Raw genomic sequence first — 20,825 nt, forward strand, 5'->3', positions numbered from 1 at the left:
TGCCAGTCCTCTATGGGAGCCACAGAACCTGACCTGAGCAATCACCCAATAGGGGGTAAAATGCACTCTGTACATGCTTAGAGCTGTTTCTGATTGCAACTGGCTTCCTTCCCTCTTCAGCAACTTAGTTGCCAGGCTCAATTTTTAAAGCTCCTGCTTCAGACGCAGCTGTGGACAACTGGAACATTCCTCCAGCATGTCCTGCCCTGTATAACTTGTGGATGGGGCTAATTGGGATGTGGCCACAGTGAGTTTGGACTGCACAGATCTTGGGCAGAATGCTTTGGGGTGCCAGCCTGTGATATACAAGGTCATTTGATGTGGGTTGGCTAACCCTATGATGACCACCTCATTTGCAATCAGGAAGGCCAGAGAATGGTGAAAAGCTGTTTTCTGCACACTAAAGGAACACAGGTTTTAGTAGATATATAATCTACAGAAGTAGGCCTTTGTGATCTTCTGAGATTATTGTAATAATAATTCAGCAAAGAAACGAACATCATAACTGGGGTTGCCAATCTCTAGGTACTAGCTGGAGATCTAGTATTATCTGATATTACAACTGATCTCCAGCCGACAGAGATCAATTCACCTGGAAAAAATGGCCACTTAGGCAATTGGACTCTTTGGCATTGAAGTCCCTCCCCTCCCCAAACCACGCCCTCCTCAGGCTCCACCCCAAAAACCTCCCGCCAGTTGCGAAGAGGGATCTGGCAACCCTAACCATAACAAATTAAGTGGGTGGGCAAAGAAGGGGCTATGGGCTAATATAAGTGGCCAGTGTTCTTTTTGGAAGTCTGTGTCCTACATTCATCAGCAAAGTATGGTGGATGGTCACCACAGCCCCAGTAGAGGGCAGTGGATGACCGATGTGGCCCATATTCGGCTCCAATAATTTGACTTGTCCTCTATTCAACTTGGTCTTCAGAGTCTTTTCCTGGGGGTATCTTTCCAAGGGTCCTGCCTTAAAACTGGTTAAAAAAGGGGTGGGCCTTTGACTACTGAGAAGGCTGAACTAAGGATCATGGAACCTGCATGGATAATAGCACGAGGAAGCGGGGCCTGTAATAAGAATGCAAGTTGGCTGAGACTGAGTGAAAAAGCTGGTGGGATCCAACCCACGATGTTTGCACATGATCCTCTGGATAGTAAAAACATCCATGCTTTGTACTAGATAAAATTGCAGTTACAGCTACTAAGCTACCAAGAAGCTAGATTCCCACATTAATTAAGTCTACTCAGCTTCAGACATGCCATGTAAATTCTTATTTAAGACAGTTGCTGGTACCTACTTTAACATTGCCTCTGTAACACCTCATTTATTAACCTTACTTGGTAACAGAAAAGCAACCCAGCACAGTAGGATCTGGGAGGCCCAGGTTCGAATCCCCACTCTGCCATGGAAGCTTGCTGGCAACCTTGAGCCAGTCACACGCTCTCAGCCAAACCTGCCTCACACAAGGTAGTTGTGAGGACAAAACGGAGGAAGGGAATGCGATGTGGTAAGATGCTTTGGGTCCCCTTTGGGGAAAAAGCAGGGTATAAACGAATGAATAAAAGTGACAGTCTCCTGAGCTGAAACAGACATTCAGATGAAGTCGGTATCCAAACAGGGAGATCTCTTTGGGCGAAGCTATGCATTATGACTAACATGCAGTTGTCTCCAAAAAATAGCACACACACATCCTGAATTCAGTTTACCCTCTCTCCATCCATATAGTGTAAGAAAACGTACAGTACACATCATATGATGTTATCATGTTGATGATGCTGTCCATTTCCCTGCGCCCCCTCCCGCCCTTAACAATGTGAAGCCCCGGATATTAAGCAGGTCAAGGAAATGCACTGTGAGATGTGGGATGAGAAGGAGAGCAGGAAGCAGTCGGGCACCCCTTCATTGTGCCTGGATCCGGTTTCAGCAGGGAACCCCTCCCCAAGGAACAGTTGCATGATTTTTAATGTTGCATTTTTTTAAATTCTCATGAGCTGCTTTGGGAGCCAATTTTGGATGAAAAATGGAACACAAAAAGTATATACACCAATAAATGCATAAGGATATCTGCGTGCTACTGAGAAGAACTTGACCCCAGGATGGCATTTGTGCCAGCATATCCATACAGAGCTTGTAGTTCTGCCCTTTGGGGCAGTCTGTTGTTATTGTCTCTGGTGGTCTGATCCCCCGTGATGAAAAGACTGAAGGTGTATTTTTATACATTTGTGCGTGTGCCGCTCACCTGTACTTCGCAGGCAGCCTGCAAATGGAAGATCTTATAAAAGGCTTCTTCCACTGTGTCCCCAAGAGCCACCACACCATGGTTCCTCAGCATGAGAACCTGCCAAGAGAAGCAGTGAGAAGCTAACGCTAATTAAAATCATCAGCGGTTGTATTAAAGTTGCATTTCTCAACTACAGACCACACTTGTGCATCATTGTCCAACAATTTCCAAAACTTTGGCTAAGTTTTTTGGAACAGCCTCACGTACCATTGTTTCTGGATCTGCCTCATGTCTGCCCTGTTGTTGTCAAGTAGACAAGTGTTCAAAGTTCCCTAGTGAAACTTAGATTCTCAAGTGTGTGGGGGGATAATTTAAATTGTCTTAAGCCCTTTTTTTTTTTGCCATCAAGTAACATTTGAGTTATGATGACCCCTGGTGGGGATTTCAAGGCATGATATGTTCAGAAGTGGTTTGCCACTGCCTGCCTCCACTTCACGACCCTGGTATTCCTTGGAGGTCTCCCATCCAAATACTTGTCAGGGTCGATCCTGCTTAGCTTCTGAGATCTGATGAGATCAGGCTAGCCTTGTGTGTGTTAAGTGCCGTCAAGTTGCTTCCGACTCATGGCGACCCTATGAATCAATGTCCTCCAAAATGTCCTATCTTTGACAGCCTTGCTCAGGTCTTGCAAATTGAGAGCTGTGGATTCCTTTATTGAGTAAATCCATCTCTTGTTGGGTCTTCCTCTTTTCCTGCTGCCCTCAACTTTTCCTAGCATGACTGTCTTTTCCCATGTAATTTTCACAACCTGAAATGGCCCCAGGGAACTACTTTTTACCCCACCGGCTATGTATCAGTACACGTTTACACATAATCAGTACAGAAACTATTTAGATATGTAGATTCCAGTTTATATTGCATTTTGATTAATCATCTGTTGATATTAATTTTAATAATGAACTGGGGGAAAAGAAACTGAATATCATCTCTCAACCCTAACCTTGCAAGTGGGGCCAAGACACTTCTGCAACTCAATTCTGTCTGCTTCTTCCTCCATGTCACCATTGTAGTCAAAATACACCATGTCCCCTGCCAGCAGTGCATCATGGCAAATAGGCAGGAGACCATATTTCATTGCAGACACCTGGGAAGAGAACAAGAGAAAAGATGGAGAAGCAACAGTCTGCAACCCGATTCATCAATCTGCATCAATGCATCCAAAGTAATTTTGATGGCCAAGTAAGAAAATTCATTCCAAGGAAGGAGTCAAGAATTAATCTGTAAGAGCATCCACTCTTTCAAGTTATACAGAGATTTTCAGTCAATGAATGGGTAAGGTTCAGAAGTAGGGGGGCAGAACAATATAGGACAGACTTGATTTGCAACTACACTAATATGAACAAACATAAACAGCACTGTGTCTTTCTTGGCGAGGTGAGCGGGTAAATATCATAGTTCCTCTCTCAGTACGTATTCCCATCACCACATTATACACATGACGAATGTGGTTATCACATGATAGCTAAATCTTTTGAAGGTTCCAACTCATGGCAACTAGTTATAAGATAGCCTGTGAAGCTTGTATGTCAAACAGGGGAAGTCAGTTCCCGAAAGACAAAGGTCTCCTCACATGAGTAGGTTGACAGTGGGTTGTCAGAAGCCACTTTCTAGCATCTACCTTCCATGCTGCCTGCTTTTTGTAAGAAAGGGAAGGCTTCCCCCCACCCCAGGAGGGCATTTGACAGCTGATCTATAAAGAAGGTAGTTTCTTAAGGGAAAGTTGGACAGCTACTTTTTTCTTATCCTCTGGATTTGTTCATTGTTTTAAATTGTTTATTTCCTGCAGGGCCGGTTTCTTGTAAGCTGCTGCTGTTGTTGGGAAAGATGGCATATCAGTATGTTTAACAAACAAAATAAATTCCATGTCAACTGAAGCTAAGCCTTTGTTAAAACAACAACAAAAGGTGTGTTGGCTTAATCTGCAACACTGGCCAACACCATATGAGTTCCCTAGAAGTAACAGGAGAACCTGTCTTTGAAATGCACAATAAATACCAGGTACTTTCAAACGTCCCCTCTAACACTCACACTCCATAAGTGGCTCCTTCCCATACTGTAGGGAGGGGCCATGGCTCAGTGGTAGAGCATCTACTTGGTATGTAGAAGGTCCCAGGTAGTAGGTGATGTGAAAGGTGATGTGAACCTGAGACCCTGGAGAGCCACTGCCAGTCTGAGCAGACAGTACTGACCTCGATGGACCGATGGTATGATTCAGTATAAGGCAGCTACATGTGTTTGTCCCTTCCTTTGTGACTGACTCCCCCTCCAGTTTCTTTTCCCCTTCTTGTTTGCTGCTTCTCCTGTCTCTCTCGCCTTGTTATGTCATTGGGGATCAGCTGTTTCAAAGGCTCCTCTGCTTAAAAAAAATAGGCTCCTCTGCTAATTCCTTGTTCTTTGGTCTGGAACTGTATGTGAGGTAACATTAAGAAAAGCACCTGGCCAGCCCTGACACCTTTCTTTGAAGGTGTTTTCAGGACCTCTGTAGTGCCTGCGAACAAAAGCAGGGCTCCAGCTGCCTCTCTCCTTGTTCCTTCTATCTGGTTTAATGCTCTTCTATCAATCAGCTCCCAAGCCAAACCCAGTGTCTCAGGGCAAGGCATTTTCTGTTGCCTGGCAGAGCGTGGCTGTCAGCAAGATGGATGGCATTCCTTACTGCAGCAGTGGCTGGCGTGTGCAAATGGATGATGCATCTCACATCGGGTCTAGCCGCATAGATGGCCGAGTGCAAGCTGAATCCTCGGGTGTCCACTGCAAAGCTGGTGCTCCCTAGCTCCACCACTTCCCCCAGCACGTTCACTTTAACCTGTGGCACAAGTGCAAACAGAAAAGGCAAAAGCAGAGGGTGACAAGGAGGAAGCGTCTCCTTGTGCGGCAGACTGTGTCAACCGAGAGACGGGATCATGCTGCAAAGGGAAGGTCTTGCAGCAGCTTCTGATATTCTATGGCAATCTTCCCCAAACTGGGCAGTGAGGCATATGTGTACACTATGAGAAAGTAAAGGCTCTTGCAAGTCCAAGCTCCATACCCACTGAGGAAGGTATCTGCTGTGTCTCTGCCCTGTTCTGGCCTGCTTCCACTCTGGAACAAAGATGCAGCAGAGTTGGTTTTTATATGCCGACTTTCTCTACCACTTAAGGAAGAATCAAGACGGATTACAATCATCTTCCCTTCCTCTTCCCCTGTGAGGTAGGTGGGGCTGAGAGAGCTCCAAGAGAGCTGTGACTAGCCCAAGGTCACCCAGCTGGCTTCATGTGTAGGAGGAGGGAAACCAACCCGGTTCACCAGGTTAGCGTCTGTCACTCGTGTGGAGGAGTGGGGAATCAAACCCAATTCTCCAGATCAGAGTCCGCCGCTCCAAACCACTGCTCTTAACCGCTACACAGCTTCATGTGTGGAAGTGCTCCACCATGCTTCAAATTCTGGAAGCAGAGATGGAGGCACTCAAGGCGGAGCGCTGAGTCCTGTATACTCACCAAAGTAGAAGCGGTGACTTCATGACAGGAAAGACCTACAGGGCAAATCAGGAAGTGGTCCTGCTCTTTGCTGACGCGCAGCTGCCAGGAAAAAAAAAAGATAGGTTATAGTCTAAGTTCCCTTGCTCATGGGATCACTTTCTTCCCATTTGGAACTAGATGAGATGGGAAATGTGCCATCTTTTTTCCTTTCCCCTCTGGAAAGGTCTACAAAACACATGATTTGACATTATGGTGCTCTGAGTTTCTATATCCCTGCAGGCAGCAGCCAAGGGATTGTGGAGGATGGAGAGAATGCTCGCAGAATGGAGATGACACATCGCAATATGTGTAACTAGAAGTTACCGTGAAAGGGAAGGAGGAGATGCGGGACTGCTGCTCTTAGTGGCAGCCACGTGTCTCCTGTCATGTCTAGTACTGGCCTAACACTGCTCATGTAGTCCTTGAGGGGGAAAAGTGGAGAACAGGAGCAATGCCTTCCCCTCCCGCCCCCCATCAGTGAAGATTTTCTTTACCTTGAAGAATGCACAGTTCCCCCTGGAGTGTTTCTGTTTTAAGAGTCAGGAGAGCAGGAATTGCTCTATCATGTATTCCTTTCTAGCATTTTAAGTTTGCCTAACCATGCTACCATGACCATTGGGCCTCTGGAAGTTGTCTCAAAATCTTGGATCCCTGCCTGTAGCCCATTGATCATCTGCATCTGAACTAATGGGTATCATCACAACAGATGAAATTTGTTGCTGTAAGTGTGCCTACAGATGTCCAGAACTGAGAACATAAGAACATAAGAAAAGCCCTGCTGGATCAGACCAAGGCCCATCAAGTCCAGCAGTCTGTTCACATAGTGGCCAACCAGGTGCCTCTAGGAAGCCCCCAAACAAAACAACTGCAGCAGCAGCATTATCCCATCTGTGTTCCAAAGTACCTAATATAACAGGCATGCTCCTCTGATCCTGGAGAGAACAGGTATGCCGGGGGAGGAGAATGCTGCTTACTGACGGTTATGCTGCTTACTGACGGCCCCGAATTTGCCGAATTTATTCGTGAACTCCCGAACTCGCTGAATTCGGCCCCCCCGGTTGCCCGCCAGTTTTGAGTTCGGTTCCTCCCGAACTAAAAACCACCGAATCAGGGGAAATTCGGCTGATTTTCAGTTCGGGCCGAACCGAATCAACAGCCCTAAAGACGACTGCAGCAGCACCGTCCTGCCTGTGTTCCACCGCACCTAAGAGGCTTTGAGCCTGGCATGAAAATGCACTCCCTGTGTTATTTTCAGGTATTACAGTCCAGGATTAAGTTCAAGAGAATGCTTGCAGCAGAACACCAGTTGTATACAGCATCGAATGCCTAAAACTTGTAATGTCACAAAATCATCTCCATCTTTCCCTTCCTCCTCCCTTCTCTCACACACACTAGGAGCAGTTTTCCCCCTATTTTAAAATCAGTATTGCCCCCCTCAAATAAGAGGATGAATGAAAGTTTGAGTAAACATACAGAGCCTTATTACATGTTACAAGGTCCTTGCGTTGTTTCCAGGTCTGCCACAAGGATTTCCCGTTGAATGTGCCTTGAAATGTCCCCACTGAGAACTCAATTCCTTGGCACACAGAGGTCCAATGTGGATTGGGACCACAGCGTTGTTCGTGTGGGGAGGGGGGGGAGATGGTTTTAGCCCTCTGACTTGAAATGGCCTCAGGGGGCTGCTATTTGCCCTGTTGGAGAAACCTATGTTTACCCTGTCGGTACACACACATGGAGACCAGCAGGGCAAACATAAACTCTCTAGTGCTGTTTCAAGTTGGGAAAATGGCGCAGAGGGAGATCTTAGCTCCCTCTCCTGTGTGCTAAGCACCTAATCTGAACTGAGTCACCAGGCTCCTGGGAACTGTGTTCCCAGTGAGGAATTTGCAGCACACATCTGATAGAAAGCCCTCATGGGAGGCCCAGACACAACACAAGGATTGTGCAACATGTAGTTTGCCCCTTTAAATGGTTACTACTTGGCTGAGGGGATGAGGTAGAACGGGATACGGTAGGAACATTTTGAAAGCCAGGATGGTTGAAGAAATCAGGTTTAATTCTGTCCTGGCCACCAAGCTAAGGCCTCAGCAAGGAGAGTTCTTTTACCGTGACGTAAGTGCTGCTCAGCTGCGCCCAGCCATAGAGGTCCAGCAGGCGGTAGACGCTGCCAACCTTGCAGCGCATGAGCCTCTCCCCTTTGGCCAGAGATGCAGAGTCGGTGCTGTAGAGGTCATTGATGGGCGTCACCGTAGAGAGGTCTGCAGAAGAGAGTAAAGCAGGGGCTTGCCCTGAACATGGCTGAGCAATGTACATGCAGTGCAGACAGGGATTGTGGGCCACACCAGGAAATCCAAAGGATGTGATAAGGCGCCTGGAGCCTACACTTGGTAGTACTGAGCTAGGCCTCAATTTGAGCCACACTTGTTAGAACTGAGCTCGGCCTTGGTTTGATTCTGCAAGGCAAAATTGTCTAACCGTGCCAGGCAACAGCAGAGCTGGGAAGGGAACATGTAAAATGTGGCTCCTCAGGAATCCTTTTATGTGTTTGTGCGTTTATTATTTAGAACACTGACTGGCTGTCTTTCTACCTTAGGGAACTCAAGGCAGCTTAAGGTAAAGGCAGTCCCCTGTGCAAGCACTGGGTCATTCCTGACCCATGGGGTGACGACACAACCCGGCGTTTACTAGGCAGACTATGTTTACCATGGGGTGGTTTGCCATTGCCTTCCCCAGTCATCTACACTTTACCCCCAGAAACAAGCTGGCTGCTCAGTTTACCGACCTCGGAAGGATGGAAGGCTGAGTCGACCTCGAGCCGGCTACCTGAAACCGACTTCCGCCGGGATCGAACTCAGGTTGTGAGCAGAGCTTTTGACTGCAGTACTGCAGCTTTCCACTCTGCGCCACGGGGCTCTCAAAGGCAGCTTACAAGGTAAATAAAACAACAGCCATAAAAATACATAAAAACCACAATTTAAAACCACAATTTAGGATAGCCAATAGGGCTGCCAGGTCCAGGTTGGGAAATACCAGGAGATTTTTGGGGTGGAGCCTGAGGAGGGCAGGTTTTGGTGAGGGGAGGGACTTCAATGGGTATAATCCACCTTCCAACGTGGCCATTTTTTCCAGGTGATCTCTATCAGCCGCAGATCAGTTTAAATAGCAGGAGATCTCCAGCTAGTACCTGGAGACCCGAATAGTCAATAAATAGAAAAACTAAATTAATCAAATGCTGTCCAAAATAAAACTGTCCCATTATTCCCACTACCAGGTCAGTAAAATTTACAGTAGTTAACTGCCAGTATTTGAACACTCACAGCAAGGAGGAAGTAAAGAAGAGCATTCCTTAGTCAAGGCCTTGCCTTTGCCAGTTCAGCTACACCCCACTATGGGCATCACAGTGCCGCACAACCTAGACAGAGCTTTCTGCCTAAAGTAGGAAGGCCTAACCTGCCTATCCTTAGGGGCCAGAATGTCTCCTTCCATACCATGCCTACATCGCTTGATTTGGATAAGACTTGTAGCAAAAGCAGTCAACAAACGTAAAAGCACTCCCCTCTGGCCCCAGAGCCCAAAGGGTGGGAAAAAAGAAGAAGCAGACGACCAGGAATCAGGTTGGGCAGCTGTGGAGCATGACTAGAATGCTTAGGGCAGGTGAGTGTCACAAGAGGAAACCAAGGAATTCATAGAAAACTCCAAGAAGGCCAATATATAACCTCCAAAACTTCAAAACTGGGTTTAAAAGGGTGATCCAGCCTCACACCCATTCCAGTTCTGGTGGATGTATTCTAGGAGAGGTAAGTCAGGGTATGACAGAAAAGGAAGGGCTGGGAATTGCCAGGCCTGTCATCATGGTATGGTGGCCAGGAGGTTAGCATCTATGTCTGATACACCCCGATCTGAGAGAGGTCGCATGAAAGAGGGAAGGAGATAGCAAGAAAGTGGAACTGGAGAGGGAGAGGAGCACAGTTAGAAGCCTTGACATTTCAGGTTGAGTGGCCAAACATCTTTCAGTGGGATTATTTGCCTCCTCATGATGCCAACATACTCAACGGTGATGCGGGGAAGACGGAGGGAGAAGTGCTGGCCATAAAGTCTGCAATCTGCCGAAGGGCCCAGATATTGGTGTTGTTTCCTTTCTTCATCTGCTCTTGGATGAGGCTCTCCAGCTCCTCCCTGAAAGACTGAAAAACACCAGAGAGATGCTGAATGATCCGGGCTTCCACAGCTGGATTCCGTTCCTTAGGAGACCTTCTTAAAAACTGGCTCAAGGCTGGCCCTACTGATGGCAGCACCACTTAGGAGCAGAAAGGCGGTAAAGGGTAGGTGGAAGGCTGTAATACTCTAAACCAGAGGTTCCCAAACTTTTTGAATCACGGAGCACTTTTCAGGAGAAAAATTCTTCATGGAGCACCAATTTTCACCTAGCACCTCTATACTAAACCGAACGGCAGTGGTATTTTTCTTTCCAATCTCTTCATGGAGCACCGGGATATGTTTTGCGGAGCGCCAAGTGCTCCACGGAGCACAGTTTGGGAACCTCTGCTCTAAAGAAGTGGTCTCCAAACTCTGTGAGGGTGTGTGGCCCTCAGAATCTTTTGGGGGGGATCCTCAGAAAGAAGACTGGTAATTGCCCACTGCAATTGGCCTTTCCCTATAACATGCTCCTGTAGGGGATTATTACGTAGGTTTGTTCTAGGCGCACTCTGCGTTCATTGAGGGGAGCGCACAATGCGGTCCAACAGGCCTGGCCAGCACTCTGCTTGAACAGAATATGGGCACTAGAACACTCTTTAGAATCCTCTGCGATGGTTAGTAGTCTATCACAGGCAAGTCTGTATGGAAAGGGGGCTCTGAAGAGGGAAAGCTTGAAAGGAATGAAAGAGGAGTTGGATCAACCATCTTCCATTTGCCTTTCTCTTCGCCGTTCTCTTTCCCTGTTTGATGTGCCTCCTTGACTGTTTGGCATGCTCCTAGATTCATTAGTAGCCGCACAAGCTGATACTGTACAGCCATCATGTAGTCATGGAAACCAGCTACGGGTTTTAAAAGTTTCCTTCTTGCGTGATAATTCCAGTGGGATAGTTATGTTAGTCAGTAGATGCAAATAAAACTGGAGTCCAGTAGCTCCTTAAAGATGAAAAAGAAAATGTATTCAAAGCATAAGATGTGGCTCAGTGGTAGAGCATCTGCTTGGTATGCAGAAGGTCCCAGGTTCAATCCCCGGCATCTCCAGTTAAAGGGACTAGGCAAGTTGGTGATGTGAAAGACCTCTGCCTGAGACCCTGAAGAGCCGCTGCTGGTCTGAGTAGACAATACTGACTGTGATGGACCAAGGGTCTGACTCAGAGTAAGGCAGCTTCATGTGTTCATGTGGAATAATTTGGTTAGTCTTTAATGTGCCATTGGACTCCAGTTCTTCCTGCTTGAGACATCCTTTCTGGATGCTTCTGAGATGTTAATCCAGCAGGCTGCAAAAACACCATCCAAATATTTGCCTGAGGATTGAATACAGCAGCATATCTGCTGCGCCTACAGCTTTGGCAGCTATAACAGGTACTTTATTTCTTCATTTCTATTGCACTTCCTGCAGGGAGCTCAGGGTGGCACCCATGGCTCTCTCTTGCCCATTTTATCCTCATGACAGCCGTGTAAAGTAAGTTAAGCTGAGACCGTGACTGGGTCATAGTCGCCACTCATCCCTAGCCTACAATCTAATCATTGTACCACAGACACTCTGTTAGCACTACACCCGGTACACATGGCAGCCCTACATTCATCAAATGCCCGGGGACGGTGAGTGGGAGTGAGTGTGCAGTTCCCAAAACACTGCCTCTGTGTAATCGCCTGGTCCTCTGGGAAGTGGCTGCGCAAGCTCTTCCTCCCAGGGATCAGCAACACTGGCTTTGGAACATGGCTGATCCCAGGGAGGGATGGTTCACACGGCCCCTTCCTCCATGTCTTCGCCCCTGCAGACCAAGGGATTGAGCAGAGGCAGGGGGAAGGGTCAGTGCTTTCACTCCTGTTCTCCCTCCCCATGCATTTAGTGGACACCTCGGGCTTCTGTTAAGCAGGGGCTTGGCCTGGACATCGCCACTCACCTCTGGGAATGACAAGGGAACAAGACAGATGAGCAAAGAAGAAGAGTTGGTTTTTATATGCCGACTTTCTCTACCACTTAAGGCAGAATCAAACCGGCTTACAATCACCTTCCCTTCCCCTCCCCACAACAGACACCCTGTGAGGTAGGTGGGACTGAGAGAGTGTGACTGGCCCAAGGCCACCCAGCTGGCTTCGTGTGTAGGAGTGGAGAAACAAATCCAGTTTACCAGATTAGCCTTCGCCGCTGATTTGGAGGAGTTGGGAATCAAACCCGGTTCTCCAGATCAGACTCCACTGCTCCAAACCACCGCTCTTAACCACTACATCACACTGGCGAGAAGTCTCTTGCACAGCAGTTGACCCAAACAGATCCAGGCAGGGCTGCCAAGCAAAGTCAGTGGGACAAAATTCTGGGAGCCCTGATCACCCAGAGGACCCATGGAGCCAGGCCAGCCATGCAGTTTGTTCTCCTAGAGTGCTTGGGTTGTGTCTGGGCACTGTGAGGTGGGGACCCAGAGGGAATCTTGGCTTGGGGGCCTGTGGTGTCTCTTGGCATCTGCCGCACGTCCAGGCCAGGCTTGCTTACAGCTCTGGTCAAAGTGAACTCTGCTGGTCTTGCTAACTCTGCCCCCCTCCCACCTGACCAGCTCATAGCTGGTTCACCAACACCGCTGAGGTAGAAGGTACTCACAGGGCTTTGCAGAATCATGGTGACCCTTTTCTTCTGTTCCATCAGGTTGAAATCCTGGCGGAGGTCAGCGGCCATGTTCCTGATGCGCAGGTACTCGGGGTCATCTTCTGAGAACTGGTCAAAGTAATGCTGGCCCTGGGAGGGCAAGGAGGAGACTTCCTCGGGGATGGTTTCGTTGCTCATCTTGGAATCTATAGTTTGCTTTGGGGGACCTGCAGGGAGACAAAAAAGGCTCCATTGATGATTTTCTCTCCAGTAACAGAAGTTTTGTTAACATAGTGACACTCTAGTGGGAGATGAGCAACCTTTGAGAATTCAGTGTGAAGCTCAGAAGGACAGACGTTCTTCCATGCAAGGGATGGGGAGGAAGCACAGCATTGCAAGGGGATCAGGTAGCGGTGGGGGAAGGTCAAACCCTGCCCCCCATTGGATGGATCAACCCTCACTGCTGGGTATACTTACACTGGGCCTCAGTATGTGTGTGCACGCTGAACCCACTCTGCCCATTAGAATGATGGACATTTGGCTAGGTATGAATGGTGGACGGCACACAGAGGAAGGGCTTGTATCACTGCAGAGACTCCTAAAGGGACATGTCTTGCACCCTCCCCCAAATCCCTACTGGCAAAAATCGGGCTCTTTCAAATGTGGCAAGCAAGCACCCCCACCCCTCAGGTGATCCCACAATGCAGCTCTTTACTGCTTTCTCCTTCAGGAATGAATGGCAGCCATTTATAGAGCAATACACCCACAGAGATCCTTCACCACAGGTTAGAAACCAAACTGTCCCATTGTCCTCGTTCATTGCATTTTCTCTTCCCCCCCACACCGCATAAGAATTTGTTTTCAGAATTTTTGACTCGTCGTCTAACAAAGCCCCCCTCATATTTGGCAATGAATGCAATGAAACAGCTCTTAGCAGCACTGGGTGGGTTTTATACACATCCAAGATGACAGAAATAAAAACAGGGTGCAGGCTTATTCACAAACAATTGCAGCTTTAAGGGCAATGAGCTGACAGAAAGCCCTTCTTAAATGATACATTGCTGCTACTATTCCCTGTTCTTGCCAGACATTAGAGCTTCTATGTTTAAATACAACCAATGGGGCAGGCCTGCAGTGTTGCCTGAATGCAAAGGCATGGCAGTGTCTTGCTTCCAACCAGAAAAGGTGCCCATAAGCGGAAGCTGCCATGAGGAATGACCCTCCGCAAGACTCCAAGACTTGCAAAGAGCTGGTTGCCTGCGGAGAGGAAGAATCTCTTCCCGGCAATCATGCTGCTCTGAGCCTGGTTTTTGGCTGGGGAGAGCGGGGGTAATAAGTGGAAATAAATAAATAAATGCAGGGAAACTTTAAATAAATAAAATAATAATGGTTCTCCTGGGTAGGGCAAAAGTGTACCTCTCAACACTGAACTATAGCGCAGCATTTCAATCCCTGGGAGTCGATTCACTAAAGAACAAGTTGCTCATTCTCCTTCACATGAAAGTACTTTCCCACGTGCAATTAACATATGTGGAAACACGAAACGCAGTTGGGAAGTCATAGAATAACATCACCAGCTACAAAAGATGCAAGAGGAAGGGGAAACGAGAAGAAAAGGGGCACTTGAGGGGATGCTAGGAAGCAGCAACACTTCCCAGCCCATCTTTCCTCTTTGCACTCCTCCCCAATTTCCAGTGTCTTTCTAGGGTATCAAGGGCCCTACTTTGGTGTTCCTGAATTTAGACAATATGATCCTCCAACGACCACCACCATGTTCCAAACCACAGTGCCATAAAGGCCTCTTCCATCACTGGCAAAACAGAATCGCTTTCCCCTGCCTCCCACTCGCACAAAGCAGTGGCATCATTCCTGTTGCCTAGTTACGCAGATGTATCAGCCGCCTAAAAATAAAGATCTGCACGGAATTAAAGTGAGTTGGAAGCTAGAAGAGGTTTCCTGCTGAAGGAAAGCGGCTCATTTAAGGCAAGGAGCAAGGCTATTGATGGCGCTTCTCAAGACTGGGCTGAATAACTGAGGACACCAAGTTTGATGCTGCCTGCATGGTAGGAGATCTATCCTCTGCTTGGGCCTCTGGCACAGCTAGAAAGGAAAGGAAAGGAAGGAAGAGAGGGACAGGTGTTTAAAAATGAGAAAACAGTATCCTTTTGAAATGTTAATCATGTAACTTTATTCTATCCAAGCGGGGAGGATTTCAATTCACCAAGGTTGGTAGAAAAGCCTTGGGCCAGCCCTGCCCACTCTGTTAGTCTTGCAATCCCCACCCCCCAAAAAACAAAAACCCTGGCATCAGAGCCAGATGAACCATTAGAAGCTTTTACACAATAGGGGCTGGCAGAAAGAATTGTCCCTGCAAGTACGCTGTTTTGTGTTGCCAATGCAATACAGCTGCATGAGCACATTTTTGCAGACACAGATCACTTTTAGCTTGGTTGGCTGTCGTCCTGTCCACAGACAGCCTGCCCTACAGTGATCGCTCCTTCACATCTGCCCTCAAGACCGCCTAATATGCAGCAGACAGATCCCATCTACCTACGGCTGCCAGGTTCCCCCTCTCCTCCAGCCGGAGGTTTTTAGGGTAGAGCTGGGGGGGGGATTGCACGCGTGTGGCCGTGTCCAACGCGATCACGTCACTTCTGGTTTATACCCAGAAGTGGCGCATTGCAACGGGCCATTGTACCAACTAGTGTTTTGGGGGTTTGAGTGGTAAAGCGGCCCATTGCAATGCACCGCTTCCAGGTATAAACTCAGAAGTGACGTAATTGCATCGCGTGCAGCCACACACGTGACCTTTGCTCCGGAGCCAGTCGATGGATTGGCGGGCAATTGCCCACCAATCCAAATTAACTGGCAACCCTACATCTGCCAAATGATGGCTGGCCCATTTTCAAGGCATGAATAGAATGTAGGGTTGCCAACTTCCAGATACTAGCTGGAGATCTCCTGCTATTACAAGTGATCTCCAGTCAATAGAGACCAGTTCACCTGGAGAAAATGGCCGCTTTGGCCATTGAATTCTATGACATTGAAGTCCCTCCGCTCCCCAAACCCCACCCTCCTTGGGCTCCGCCCCAAAAACCTCCCGCTGGTGGTGAAGAGGGACCTGGCAACCCTATGAGAATGAGAGACTTGCTTTTCTGCTAGGGGGAGACTCCTTCTGTTCCACTGACCCCACTTTTCAGCCAATCTCCACGTGGGACCTGGAGTTCTCCCAGAATTACAAGTGATCTCCAGACTACCGAGATAGTTCTCCTGGGGAAAATGGCAGCTTCAGACGGCTAACTCTACGATATACCATAGATTCTAAGTGAAATCCCTCCCTAAATTCTCCCCTCCACGAATACTGCCCCCAAATCTTCAGGAATTTTCTAGGCCAAAGTTGGCAACCCTATTTCAGTTCCACGAGTAGGGTTGGCAGGTCCCTCTTCACCACCAGCAGGAGGTTTTTGGGGTGGAGCCTGAGGAGGGCAGGGTTTGGGGAGGGGACTTCAATGCCATAGAGTCCAATTGCCAAAGCAGCCATTTTCTCCAGGTGAACTGATCTCTATCAACTGGAGATCAGTTGTAATAGCAGGAGATCGATCCACAGCTAGTCCCTGGAGGTTGGAAACCTCATCCACAAGCCCAGCACAACTAATGCCTGCAGTCTCATTAATTGTGTGTGTGTGTGTGTGTGTGTGTGTGTGTTAAGTGCAGTCAAGTCGCTTCCGACTCATGGCGACCCTATGAATGAAAGTCCTCCAAAATGTCCTATCTTTGACAGCCTTGCTTAGATCTTGCAAATTGAAGGCTGTGGCTTCCTTTATTGAGTCAATCCATCTCTTGTTGGGTCTTCCTCTTTTCCTGCTGCCCTCAGCCCTTCCTAGCATGACTGTCTTTTCCAGTGACTCTTGTCGTCTCATAACATGACCAAAATACGATAGCTTCAGTTTAGTCATTAATTGTACTTTATTTTTTTATTGCCCGTCCTCATTCCCGGTAAGGGCATAGAGTTCACTCTCCCAAGCAGTCCTTTTCTCCAAGGGGAACAAATCTCTTCAGTCTGGAGATCAGTTGTAATTTCGGAAGGTCTCCAGGCCCCACCTGGAGGTTGGCAATCCTACTGAGGACACACAGGCCTGTTTCTACAATTTAGGGTTGCCAGCTCCAGGTTGGGGAAGGGAGGGACCTCAATGGGATATAATGCTATAGAGTCCACCTTCCAAAGCAGCCATTTTCTCCAGGGGAATTGGTCTCTGTAGTCTGGAGAGGAGTTCTAATTCTGGGAGATCTCCAGGTCCCACCTGGAGGTTGGCACACCTACTCTACGAGTTACATTACCCTGCCTTTCCTCCAAGGGTACATATTTTTCTTCCCTCCTACATTTTATCTTAACAACATCAATTTGGAAATTTGCCATCAATTTGTTTTATGGCAGCCATTTTGTGCCTGCGCCCACCATGCTGTGTCCAAAGGTACTCACAGGCTCAAAAGATTAGGGCCCCTGACTAACCAGTATACAACACTGACTCTGTGGTCAGCTTTAGAAGTGTTTTGCTGAGACACCGCATCCATCTTCACAACGACTCCTGGGTGTGAACCAGGGACCTAGGCAGTTCTTAGGACTGAAGGAATATTGACATTATGTGTAACAACAGCCCCTCGAATTAGCAAACAGGATGACTCCTACGGCTTGCTCAGGCCTAGTATAAAAACTTGAGAGACTTGACTTCATACCCCTGTCTGGTCAACAAAGCAAAGACCCTTCTACGCACTCCAGGTACAAAAACTGACCGAAATTCTGGTCCTGAGAACAAACCCTGCAAGTCCAGCCCCTACCCCCTGGCTGCGGCCTTGAGCACACACGTATCACTTGGGACTGATTCCTTGCCATGTTTCCTTTAACGTTCTCTAAGTGCTCCGACTCGGAAGAAATGACTAACTGGTACCCAATGGACTTCTGCTCTCACCAGCCTGTTGCCCTGGACTGCTCGAATATTGTCAGCTACCCAGTTATGAAGATGGGAACCACATGCCTACACTCTCGTTGCTGTATGATACACAGAGGGACCGTTGTCTGCTTCTGTTCAGGGTCAAGGATCCCAAATCAATAGGCGTCTGTGCATTGCTAAAAAAGAAAAAGAAAAAAGAATACACAGACAGGAGCCATGAATGGAAGACCATGAGACAGATAATGGAAATCACTCACCACAATATGGAAGTTTGCAATGGCAGCACCATTAAAGAAGTGCCAGTTTGAAGCTGCCTGGTTCCATGGGACTCATTTGCTCTGGCATATGGTGCTTTGGAAATCAAATAATAAATCAAATAATGCCAGGTGGCAGGCATCAGTGGGATCGTCTTTGATGCACCACAGCTGTCTATGGGGGGGGGGCTAGAGGTTTTACAGGAAAGGAGTTGGAGGGGGGTGGGAAGAAAAGGCAGACAGTGGTGGACTAATGAGAGTTGAGAAGCCTCTTGGAGCATTGTCTTTCCCAAGGCATCAGTTCTTCTCAACTGCTTTGCTATTCTTTCTATAGCATCGTGCAGAAAAGAGCAACCAAAATGATCAGGGGGCTAGAGCAACTGCCCTATGAGAAGCGGTTAAAACTCTTAGGGCTGTTTAGCTTGAAAAGAAGGCGGTTAAAGGGAGATATGATAGAGGTCTATAAAATTATGCATGGTATGGAGAGAGTGGACATGGAGAAGCTTTTCTCCCTCTCTCATAATACTAGAACGTGGGGTCAACTGCAGAAGCTGGGGGCGAGATTCAAAACAGATAAAAAGAAGTCTTTCTTCACACAACATATAGTTAAATTGTGGAACTCCCTGCCCCAGGATGTGGTGCTGAATAACAACTTGGAAGGCTTTAAGAGGGGAGTGGACATGTTCATGGAGGATAGGGCTATCCATGGCTACTAGTCAAAATGAACACTAGTCATGATACCTATTCTCTCCAGGATCAGAGGAGAATGCCTATTATATTAAATGCTATGGAACACAGGCAGGATGCTGCTGCAGTCATCTTGTTTGTGGGCTTCCTAGAGGCAACCTGGTTTGGCCACTGTGTGAACAGACTGCTGGACTTGATGGGCCTGGGGTCTGATCCAGCATGGCCATTCTTATGTTCTTATGATATTTGGAAAACAAACTGAGAAGGGCCCTTTGGGTTGGCAGGTGCATCTCTACAGCTGGCCTAAGACATTGATGCTGATATGAGAGGTGCACCCTGCAATCTTTTGATGATGGATGTTATGATGAAACTTTTAAAAAACGGATAATTGTTACTGGTTGTGGAAAGTGCTGTCAAGTCTCAGCTGACTTATAGCAACCTCATAGGGTTTTCAAGGCAAAAGATGTTCAGAGGTGGTTTGCCATTGCCTGCCTCCATGTGGGTTGAGAGAGTTCGGAGAGAACTGTGTGACTGGCCCAAAGTCACCCAGCAGGCTTCGTGGGGAGAAGTGGGAAATCGAACCCGGTTCTCCAGATTAGAGTCTTAACCACTACATTACCCTGGCTCTCTGAATTGTTGCTATAGAGAATGAAACAGATAATATTAACAGTAGCCTTTCCTTCCAACAAAAGGCAGTAAGTACCTTCTGGTTATTAAACCATATCTCACTCTCCTCTCAATGGGTTGGAACCAGTATAGAAAGTTCTGCTTGCACAAGGGCTCTTGCCCAAGTTTTTTTTTTTTTTTAAGCCTGCACTAGACATTTGCTCTAAGCTAAGCTTATTTCTCTCCTCTTGTATTTTTGGTTGTGCAAAATCTTACGTAAGCAATTTATGGTTACTATAATGTATAGAGAGGAAAGTATTGGTATAGTACAGAATTGTGTAAAAGCAGAACTGCGCTAAATCCATTTATGTTTCCACTTGTGCGTTGCTGGATCCAAGAAGGCAACTATCCCAGAGAGTTACAATCCTTCTAAGTCCATTGAAATCAAGAGATTTAGAGGGGTGCAAATCTGTTTAGGATTGCACTGCTACTTCCTGGCTCTGGAAAAGGAAGAGACTGTTTAGCCCCTTATCTGGTGGAATGCCAGTTGCTGGGGGCGGGGGGAAGGGGTAGTTAGTAGGTGAGCTATCTTGATACATGAAATACTGAAATTGGGCCCATTTCACGAATCACAAACTCCTTCCATCTTAGGGTTGTCAGCTCTGGGATGGAAAATACCTGGAGATTTTAGAGGTAGAGCCTGAGGAGGGTGGGATTTGGGTGGGACTTCAATGGGGTATAATGCCATAGAGTCCAGCCCCCAAAGTGGCCATTTTCTCCTGGTGAACTGTTCTCTGTCGCCTGGAGATCAGTGGTAATCCCAGGAGAGCACCAGCCACCACCTGGAGGTTGGCAACCCCGCTCCATCTTGTGATGAGTGAAGTTGGCTCTCTTTCAATGATGAGCAAAAAGATGTTGATGTTGCATTGTGAAATGATGCAAAAGGTAATATAGTCACTGTAAGACTGTTTTGCCATCCCAAGGCTTCCCACAATCCATTTTCATCGCTGCTGCAAATGCAAAGGCATGCACATTTGCAGCGGAAGTTCCACACACAAGAGTTTTCTGTGCACTTTAGGGTGGCCAATCTCCAGATGGGGCCTGAAGATTTCCCAGAGTTACAGACAGGAATTCCCTCAGGCATGACTTGATCTTGGAAGAAAATGTTGACCTGGCATACTTGATCGAGACCTGGCTGGCGGACAGTACTGAGCCTGTTTTGTGGTCAGTTTCAGCTGGGTTTGCTGTCTTTCATCAACCTCATTTGAAGGAATTTGAAGGAATGGGGGAAGAGTAGCCGTATGGCTTCTCCTTCTGCAGGTACCCTTCGCAGACAGTGACTGTACATTCCTTGTGTTGGGTTCCAAGGACAGGTTAGGAACCCTGTCATAACCTGCCCTTAAGATTTCCGTTTTGACCTTCTGGCTTTACCTCTTTCTCAAGGGACCTCACTTTTGGTAACAAACATCAGGTGATCTTTCTGAAACTGACATGACTAGTTTAGCCAGGCCTCAAAATGGATTAACTAAATGGCCAAATAAGACAGCTGAAACCCATAAATGCAATTAAACTGAGCATCAATCATATGGCTCTCAGTGAGCTTTCATTATCATGTCACCCATTAGCCTTTACCCAGAATGCACTGCTTTCATGTGTTCATTTGTTCTACCTGCTAGTGCAAACTTTTCTCTTCCAGAGTTAGTAGTGGGCAAGCTACAACCAAAAACACCGTTGAAAAATCTTGTGTTTGACTGTTGGCTCTCTTAATGGGTTTGCATGCA

The 20,825-nt window shown here is 47.4% G+C and overlaps 1 protein-coding gene across 1 annotated transcript in view; it reads right to left on the bottom strand.

The window, feature by feature from the left end:
* The window catches only part of ADD2 (adducin 2), a 57,519-nt gene that overhangs the window by 11,403 nt on the left and 25,291 nt on the right, over positions 1-20,825 (bottom strand). The window contains exons 2-8 of the mRNA XM_056860406.1: positions 12,564-12,775; positions 9,819-9,954; positions 7,877-8,028; positions 5,750-5,830; positions 4,930-5,079; positions 3,217-3,360; positions 2,235-2,333 (exon numbers count right to left, since the gene is read on the bottom strand). Of these exons, the coding sequence (XP_056716384.1) occupies positions 2,235-2,333; positions 3,217-3,360; positions 4,930-5,079; positions 5,750-5,830; positions 7,877-8,028; positions 9,819-9,954; positions 12,564-12,746 (945 nt within the window). The 5' untranslated portion in view covers positions 12,747-12,775. The remainder of the gene's footprint in view (positions 1-2,234; positions 2,334-3,216; positions 3,361-4,929; positions 5,080-5,749; positions 5,831-7,876; positions 8,029-9,818; positions 9,955-12,563; positions 12,776-20,825) is intronic.

Source organism: Euleptes europaea, chromosome 14 (genome assembly GCF_029931775.1).
Source record: "Euleptes europaea isolate rEulEur1 chromosome 14, rEulEur1.hap1, whole genome shotgun sequence".
In the NCBI taxonomy this organism is placed as follows: domain Eukaryota; kingdom Metazoa; phylum Chordata; class Lepidosauria; order Squamata; family Sphaerodactylidae; genus Euleptes; species Euleptes europaea.